Here is a 9,365-nt window from a genome sequence, read left to right as displayed (position 1 = left end):
AGCAGGAAATGTCTTGCTTTGTAAAATACACTGTTGTACTTTTTCTTTTAACAGGACACCAGACTCCTAATCTCTTATCACAGCACAAGGTGGCAACACTGCACCATCTGTTCTTCCAGGAAAAAAAACACTGTGCTTTCATTTTATTTGACAACTGAACAGGTAGGAACAGCATGCACCATAGGTATATTTCCACAGCTTTGCGACAATCATTTCAAAGACAGCATGTAACCCATCAGCACGCCTGAAAACCTCATCCCAGAACTCCTCAGCATCTTTACTAACACTATGCTCAGAACAACTCAAAGTCATCTCGGACAGAGTAAGCATCCCCTTCATCCCCAACTTGTACTGTCCAGTCTACCTTTACATCACCTGGCATCACCTTGAGCATGCAAATATGCTTCACTGTAGAAATAAAAGCTTCTCAGGTTGCTTTTACTCTTTCCTGAGGCCAGACTACTTACTCATAGCAGTATCACAGAAATGTACAACCTGCTCAAGAGAATTTTAGCCTCTGACATCTACAGTATGTGCTCTGTGAAACAGTGAGAACAAAGCAAAAATTAGATGAACATTAGATGAACATACTAGCCTTACTGTGACACCTAAAAGAGAGCTATTACTGTTTCTGCATTTGAAACTACAAAGAATGACTCCAAAAGTCCATTTAAAAGTGTTGCCTTGTCTTACCTGCCTATTGAGTTAGTTGAGATATGGAAGACAAGTGCTAGTACACTTTCTACAGACAGCCAACTTAGGCGATACAAGTACTTGTGTCCTTTAACTGCAAGGGAAGCCAGTATCTGCTAGTCTTGGACTAAAGGCAGTCAGAATTGCTCACTACTCTGTCAAATGCAGATGCCATAGCAAGATATTGGAATATTGTCTGAAGTTTTCTAGCTATCCCAGCCATACACCCAGAAGATTATAATATGCTAATACAAAGTCAAGTTCATCTTCAAAGAAGGGATAAGTTGATCTTTTCCTTTTCTCCTGTCCGTTGATGACTCCCAGGTCTTCATGCTCTTGTTTGTTTTCGTATCTACCTTGTGAAATCCATCAGGGCATTTAAGAAGATGATTTATAGCATTGGTGTTTCTCTGTATGCACATATATATATGGTAGCCCAGATTCCTGATTCTTCACATAGACATCATGAAAGCAAGCTAGCTCACATGGGACGTTTTGTATATTAGAAATAGATAGACCTAAAGAAAAAGCACCACTTACACATCTGAGTTTCAGATATCCGTTGCTGCTAGCTAGAAGAATCTCTATGAAACATCTTACAGAAGATTCCCTTCTGTAAGGGAATAACCTGTAGGTTTATCATACTAAAAGCTCTCGACAGGTAACTAGCTAAACAGGATTTTAATTCAAATGCACTCAGAAACCTCTGACAGTGCTTTGAGTATATGTAAATAGTGTCACAAAAGCGAAGTTAAAGGACAGAAAGGCTATACTTGAAGTTCTTACACATATATGAAAACTTGAGAGAGAAAAAGAGGGGGGAAAGGAAAAAAACTCTAATGCATAAAAAGCTATAACACTTACATTATTTATAAAGCTGACTGTTAAACAATTACCACGTTAGCATGTTCGGGAAGTGTACAAGGAGGTGAGTTTACAATCATAAATACACATGCACACACACAAAAGGGGACAAGGATGTGGCTTTGGGTCTTTTACAGCTATAACCTGGAAAGACACCACTACACTTCAAAATTAACTTCTCACCCACAAGTCAAGAAATGCCAGCACCTGGAGAATTAAACAGTCCCTTAGCTAAGAACCTTGCCAGCAAATTCTGTTCCTCCAGGTAGCATTAAAGTAGCGACTGGCTTCTTTTGTGGGACCAAATACAACACATTGCTCATCCTTGGTAGCAAAGGTTTTCTTGTTGAACACCTAGTCCTAAATGAGGTGATTCTGTTAGCAGATGAGAGGGAGTCGGAGCAGCTGTCTTCACACCAGCTGTCAAACAGATTTTGTTTTTGTAGCGCAAGTCACCACCCTTCTGCCTGACAGCTATGCTGCAAGGAGTCTGATCATTGTGGGCAGACACTGTAGTGAAAGAGAGAGGGGGAAAACAAGAAAGGATGATGGTGGACTGTTACAGAAGTTTATAACTAGAAGACAGTTCCATAAGAGGAACAGTAGTGCAGTGAACTAATAATTAATGAATAATTAAACCAGGTTTCCAACTCTCTCCTGTGTCAATAATTTTTACAATTCACTAGTTATCGAAGTGTATTTCCACCTTTTCCTCTGTAGGGACGGAAACAGTTTCCCTTCTTTCCCCAGCTGCCTATTTCCATGAAACTTATGGACATATTTTTTTCCCCAGTTTGCTGTTTCTCTGTCACCACTGAGAGAAATTAGCCACGAGGTTCAAAAGTCATTAGGAACAGAGTTAGATTCTCACACAAAGCAGGTTTACAGTAGGCAAATGCATTTCCTTAGTAAAACAGACCAAGGATCTTTTCTCTTCCATTTCCCATTTGCTGAAAAGGGTTAGGGAAAAACAGTTGACAAAGAAGAAAGGACAAGATTCACCTGACCAAAAGAAGACCCCAAAGCAGGACAAACAAGTCAACAGCCTAGAAGTACACACCTATTTCTGTCCTCTGCATACAAAGAAAGTCTAGGGAGACTAATTTGGACTTAAACATCTGCAGTGTAGGAATCTGAAGTAAAGCAAGAGGTATCCCACAACCTAGGACAACCCTGCAGGATGCCAGCACTTCCAGCATTGCGCTTCCTCGCCAGAAGGCTGCCCCCAGCCGCTGACCCACCAACAGCAGATGACCCCATGAAATTTGTTTCAGTACTGTTAGTTACTGTTCAGCACTGGCTGATGTTAAGATTAGTGGCAGCTCTCCTTCCTACTCTGCTGCTACTGCTCCAGTCACTCTCAGGAGTCAGAGGCAGCATATTAAAAAGTCAGAAAAGCCAAAAACTTGCTTAAATGGCCTGTATTTATAGAGGTGCTTATTATTGGGTGCATGTGAGCTACCCAACACTATCAAGAGCTTATAAAGTCATTTGGCTTGTTGAACAGACTAACTTTTCAAAAGGATGCTTTAAGTAAATGATACCTAATACAGGTACTCACAGCTAATTGGCAGCAAGGTGAAATTGGGACATTTACAGTTTTCTTTCCCATAGTGTTTGGGTAACACTGTTCTCGTATGACAAAACACCTACTGTTTAGGTAGGCTGAGGGCCAGTCTGTCCTTGAAAAATATTTTCTGACTGTCAGAATGGGCAACATGGTTATTTCAGTGCTACACAACTTTGCCACTGCCCAGCAATCTCTGCTTTGCAGTGCTGTGAGCTAAATGTGAAAACAACCAGAATGAACCTGCATCATGCCTCTCTTTTCTTACCTGCATCACTGCGATGATTACATATTATTGAGGGAAATGAAGCACTTGGTCTCAGGTGTTCCACATGCACTAGCTTAGTTTCAGCAAATAGGAAGGAGCGGAGCCTGGTTCATAATGGAAAAATCGGCTTCTGGAAAAAGCCCTGCAGTTATAAGTAAAGTTTTGTTCTAACCGCAAAACGAGGCATGAAGGCAGGGCCCAGATGCATACTTCTTCCTGCAAACCAGCCACTTGTACTCACTGTCTTTTATTTGCACATACCACATGCCAAGGATTTTCATCAGATTAAGCAGGATGCATAGCAGGACCTAGTATAGACACTAATGGTTCATCAAAAAGTTTGGGAGCAAACCTTTCAGGCCCAGCCTTGTTCAACCTCTGCTTGTCCTACAGGCTAGGCTGCTGCGTTTCTCCAGAAATTCACACTGATTTCTTCCCAAAATTAATTCCCTTAAAAAAATGAATGGCACATAGCGCTAAATCATCTATTACCTTTTCTTCTGGCTAACTATGATCTTCCACCAGCAGATCAAATCCAATTTGTTAGAGACTGGCAAATATTTGGTGTCTATCTATCAGGAAATTTGGAATCCTAGTACGAGAGTGTAACACATGATTAGCAAGGGAGAGTTGCTTACTGTTAGTGTTCTACAATGGGTGTCTTGTCAAGTGTCGATACTGCAAACATTTCTATGCATATTCACACATGTGAGTAATTCTATTGACTTCAGTGCTGGATGCAAAGAATGTAGCCTCAGAAATGTGATGGAAAAAAGAACTTTTCTCTTTGTCACGAAATTAGTATTCCAGCTAACTTCAGTGTTGTATTTCACCAAAACACTCACATTTTACTGTCAGATTATTTCAATCAACTGCATTATACTTTTGCTCCTAAGAAAATAAACTGTCACAAGATAGAAATCACTACAATAGAGGACTAGCATGGCAGTTTGCAGGATGTCTTACTGCAGTGGACAGAAAGTCCACCAAATAAATAAGCTAAATTAGCAGTTTTGATAAATTTTGGTCTGCAAGGAAGATGCCTTATTATTCAGTGCTTGCTTCATGCAAAAAAAAAAAAATCTCCTTGTTGCATACCTAAAAGTCAGATACTAAGTAACAGGCTTAATTTCCAGAAAAATACAAATGCTCACTACCCGTGAAAACCAGGTAATTTTTGTTTGAATTTCTATCTGCAAGCACCGCTACCTGCAAGGCACAGCAGATTTACATGAAGTAACCGCTAACGGTAATTTCACTTCAAAATTGTACTCATTTTTCCACACAGTCCTGCCACAGCACATTATCTCTGCACAGTATTTGCTTAAAAATATTCAAAGATCCATAACTAAAAGGAAAATAAATTCAACTCCTGCACATATGCAATGTGTTTGCCAATACCTACCAAAAGATTCTCTGGTTTGAGGTCCCTGTGGACAATGTTCTTGCTGTGAATATAAACCAGTGCTTCACACAGGTCAGTGATCATGACAGCAGCATCATGCTCTGTGAACTTCACACTTTCTATGATTGCATCAAATAAGTCCCCTCCTGGGACATACTCCAGGATTAGGTAGATCTCAGCTTCTGTCTCATACACTTCAATTAAGCTCACTATATTGGGATGAGAAAGACTCCTAATGATCAGAATTTCACTTTCCATCATGTCCTCTTTCCCCTTCAGCTTGGATTTATCAACAATTTTCATGGCATAGATCTGATTGGAGTCACAGTGGCGACATTCCTTCACCACTGCAAAGTTCCCATCCCCAATAGTTCTGCCAATCTCATAGTGTTTTTCCACATCAGTTCTATTTTTAATGGCATGCCTCCGGCTTGTGTTTTCCAGTCCCTGAGCCTTGTTTTCTTCTTTATTCACTCTGCGCTCCCCTGTTTTTTCTCGTCGCGCCATGTCACTCTCTCTACTTGTGATATTCCCCTCTCTTCTGGCACCCTCCTCTTTAGATTTTTGTCCCTCTCTGCCCTCCCTATGTGTTTTAGATAGTTTCTCAGCATCCCTCAGACTGTCTTTCTTTAGCCAACCACTTTGGTTCATTACACAGCTACTTCCATTCTCTTCCTTCGCTTCATGAGTTAGCTGCAGCCCTTCTACAGCATTCTTCTTGATTTTTACTACTTCCTTCCCATGGTTTTCATGTTTCTCCACATCCCTTTCCTTCTCAATGCTCCTTTTTTGCTTCTCCAGCCCTTCATTAACATTCCTATGTAGGGGCTTCCACATCCTCCTACAGCCATTATCTTTCCAACCAATTTCTTCATCTTGCAGACAACTTTCTGAAGATTTTTGGCAATTCCTGGTTTTTGCATTTTTTTCTACATGGTACCTCTGACATGCACCTGTATTCAGGTCTCTGTTCTCAAATGAGGCCTCAGCCCGCCTTTCCCTTTGTAATTTTTGTCTGGCCTGCCTTTCCTGTTCACACTTCTCACATCTCACCACCTCCTCTGAACTCTCTTCTAACCTGTCCTCAGGACTCCTCTCGCGGTTAAGGTACCTCTCACTTTCTCTGTTTTTTCTAGAAGGCTTCACTCCTTGTTCACCACCCCAGCTCTCTCTTGTCCACTTTTTTTTGTTTCTCATTTTCGCTTCTTGCTTTGTCTTGCCTTGACTTTTTCCTTCATGTCCAGCTAACAGTTTGGCAGGCATGCCATCACTGCAGTTCTTGGTCATTTCTGTCTCATCAAAGCCACTGTCCATTTTTGAAGTCTTGTCATACAGTCTGCTCTTCAGTTTTTGGGACTGCTCCTCGTTCTGCTGAATGGCAGCACTGGCAGCATAAGGATTTTCAGGATAAAGTTCTTGTAATACCACTTCCAGGTTCTTCAAAGTGAGGGGCTCCCTCCCCATAGCTATGAATGCATCACCTTCCCTGAAGAAGTCAGAAACACTTCGAATTTCTCTGCCTCTCAGATTGTAAAGCTTTCTGACACGGTCATTCTTCCAGCGTGGAAATCCCAGAGCTTCTGAAATGTCAGCCATCAGCTGTTCAAAGGTCTGAACTGATCTCCTGTTAAGAAGCAAAGTTATCCTTCTGAGTGTGCGTCCACCAGGTTTCACCACTGTAATAATCCTTGGCTTCACTGGACTGTGCTCTGAATGTATTGTGTGAAAAGCGTTCCGGGGATTAAAAAATGGGGACCTATGACTGCTTTCACTCAAACATGGTTTTCCGCAGTTTCCACGACCAACGGGAGGACAAGTCCCTTGTAGTTTCCTCTCTTTTATTTTTGAGCTTGCATGGTGTGACGAATGGTCAACCAAGCCTTGGCGTCCTAAAGCAAACAAAGAGTAGGCATATTATTCATTTTGCATCACCAGATCTTTCTGAGTAATAGCTTTCTACATATCAGTGCACATGACACCTCGGAGAGTAAGGGTACATGCATTCAATGCTTATAAAGAACTTTAACTGCCAGTAAGGACCAACTCCACATACATGCAACTACAAACATTTTCAAGTTTGTGAGAAAATGTAAATGCACTTTGTGACAGAGAGATGCTATTCAAAAATAATAAGATTGGAAACAAATAGATCCTTCTCCTAAATCCTCCCACCTTCAGGAAATCCTCAAAAAGATGGGGTTACTTGTGCCAGGATTGCATCCAGATTGTTTAGCATCCTCTTATGAATTTACCTACCACGAACTCACTCAATCCCTTTCTGAACCCAGTTACAATTTTGGCCTCTGTAAACCCTGTGGCAACAAGTTCCACAATTACATTGCATAAGGTAAAAGAAATTAATTAATTCTGTTTTAAAATTGCTACCAGATGGCTATGTGTATGCAACCTTATATTCTGATAAATAATGATCTCCTCTTCACTCTCCCTGGACCACTAATTTAGTTTCCAAACTTCTATAACAAATTAAGTAAATGAGATTCTTTTTTAAAAGTATTAGTTTTGCTATATTTTACAGAAATTTTATAGTATATTTCATAGTAATGTAATTTAATTTTTCCCTTAAAGAAAGGCCTTCTTAGTTTTGTTTGATAATTGGGGTCCTGGTTTCCAATATTTTGATTTGACTTCTTTATTCTAAAAATTACGTAAAATCACACAAAGTCCTGAGTATCCTCTAGGGACATTAGCAATTTTCCCTCTGCTATTTCATCTTAGAACACCAACCAAAGAAAACAGCACCATTCATTACATGTAACTCTGAAAAGTAAGAACTTAAAACATAACACACGGTTGGGGAGAAGCCAAGCTATAACATAATTCACTGTCTATAAACACAGCAATAAACTAAGAATAAAAATGTCCCCTTAAAGTACTCTGATTTCTTATACTTATCAAAACTTGATTACAATGCAATTCTTTTCAGCCTCAAGAAATAAACTTTCAGAATGAGATCACAAAGGGCTTCCAACTCCATTTAATAGTCTTGCAGTTCTCTATGTATGAACTAACAGGATCAAGTCAAAAGAAAACAGCCAGAATGATTACCAAACCATTACAAGGAAATTCCTATACACAAATGTCTTATCTCCCAGAGAATCCCACCCATTTTCATACATGACTGTGATTACATACTGACAGTGCAGTGGGCAAATCCACAAAGGAAAATATGCACATATGAGTGTTTTCTTGGTGCTAGGGTTAACACACATGTGTTCGAGAGTTCTGGCAAGCTTAAGCCTACTACATTTTGGTTTTCAGCTGCTGAAAAGCCATTTTTAAAATGGCTTTTGCTAAAAAGCTATGTATGTTTATTTATCCTTTTCATCAAGGCATAATAGCATGAAGAAGAAATACACCTCCTCACCTACATCAAAAACACAAACGGGAAAACTACAACAAGTGCTGCAGCATTCACTTGCTCTGCCTCAAAAATAGCAGATCCAAAATGCCAGGGGTTGAGTGGGGAAAGCACACGAGGAGACACTGCTACAAACCTCATCCAACCTGCTGTTGGCTTTGTTCAATGTGCAATGATGGACACTTCTTAGTCTTAATAGTCTCACCAGCTAAGCGCTATGTGCCCCTCAGTATGTCCCTTAACTCTTGCCTTCAGCTTCTTCCTCTGCAAAATGATAGATGCTTCTTCTCCGAATAAATATTACAAAGAAGCCCAGTTGCCACCACGCTGATTGAAGACGTAAGCATTATATAAGAGCTACGTGTGACTAACGCTTGGTGGTTGTACAAGTTATTTCTGTCTTCATTCTGCTTTTTAAGGATGATCTCATTATCAAAAGATGACTACATATGTGCTAGCAATTTTTCAGCAATCAGATGTTTACATTGCACCCAGAATAAAGCCTACAGTGAATGGGGAAAAAAAAAAACCAAACAGATGTAATTAGAGTTCTCTGAAATTTAAATCAACTCCAGAACATGTTGGTTACCAGGAAATGCTGAACCTCTGAATTTAATCAACATTTCCAGATTCTTGTACGCCCACTGTCATCAAAGCATTACCTTGCTTATGGGAACAGGGCGTGACATTTTTACTGCTTACAATCTTGGTACAACATAAAAACAATGCTGCACTAATAACGACTTTTCCCACAGGTTATGTTTCTCCCAGCTATGCTGCTATTATCACACTTTTCTACAAACCATTCATTTTAAGTGCCTGGCTGCACTGTTGATTGTTTCAATTACCCAAACATCAATAATGTTTTTCCTTTCTTCACTAAATTGGCTAAGCTTTAGACAGAAATCAAGTTTATTTTTTAATTCTGTAACTAATGGAATAAGAGCAGTTTTATGTAATTAAGAACAATCTAGGAATGTGGTTTTGTGCTTTTTAACCTGGCTTAATATCTGGCCAAAAGCAGTTTGACACGAGCCACAAGTTTATATATAATCATTTTAGGAATAACATTGTGTATTTTTCTAAGATGAAAAAGGAAGTTACATGAATGCTTAAATCAATGCGTAAAGGAAACTCCTACTGTTTGCTGAGAAAAGGGGAAGTGTGAAATTTTGCCAAAGTGGTCACA

The 9,365-nt window shown here is 39.8% G+C and overlaps 1 protein-coding gene across 1 annotated transcript in view; it reads right to left on the bottom strand.

The window, feature by feature from the left end:
• Window positions 1–6,663, bottom strand: part of DCLK3 (doublecortin-like kinase 3) — a 12,064-nt gene extending 5,401 nt beyond the window's left edge. Inside the window, exon 1 of the mRNA XM_010285464.1 lies at window positions 4,798–6,663. Coding sequence (XP_010283766.1) covers window positions 4,798–6,393 — 1,596 coding nt within the window. The 5' untranslated portion in view covers window positions 6,394–6,663. The remainder of the gene's footprint in view (window positions 1–4,797) is intronic.
• Window positions 6,664–9,365: the final 2,702 nt, after the last annotated feature.

This window comes from Phaethon lepturus, unplaced genomic scaffold, assembly GCF_000687285.1.
Source record: "Phaethon lepturus isolate BGI_N335 unplaced genomic scaffold, ASM68728v1 scaffold18024, whole genome shotgun sequence".
Classification (NCBI taxonomy): domain Eukaryota; kingdom Metazoa; phylum Chordata; class Aves; order Phaethontiformes; family Phaethontidae; genus Phaethon; species Phaethon lepturus.
The sequence above is the reverse complement of the archived record's forward strand: the minus strand, read 5'-3'. Positions and strand labels throughout refer to the sequence as shown.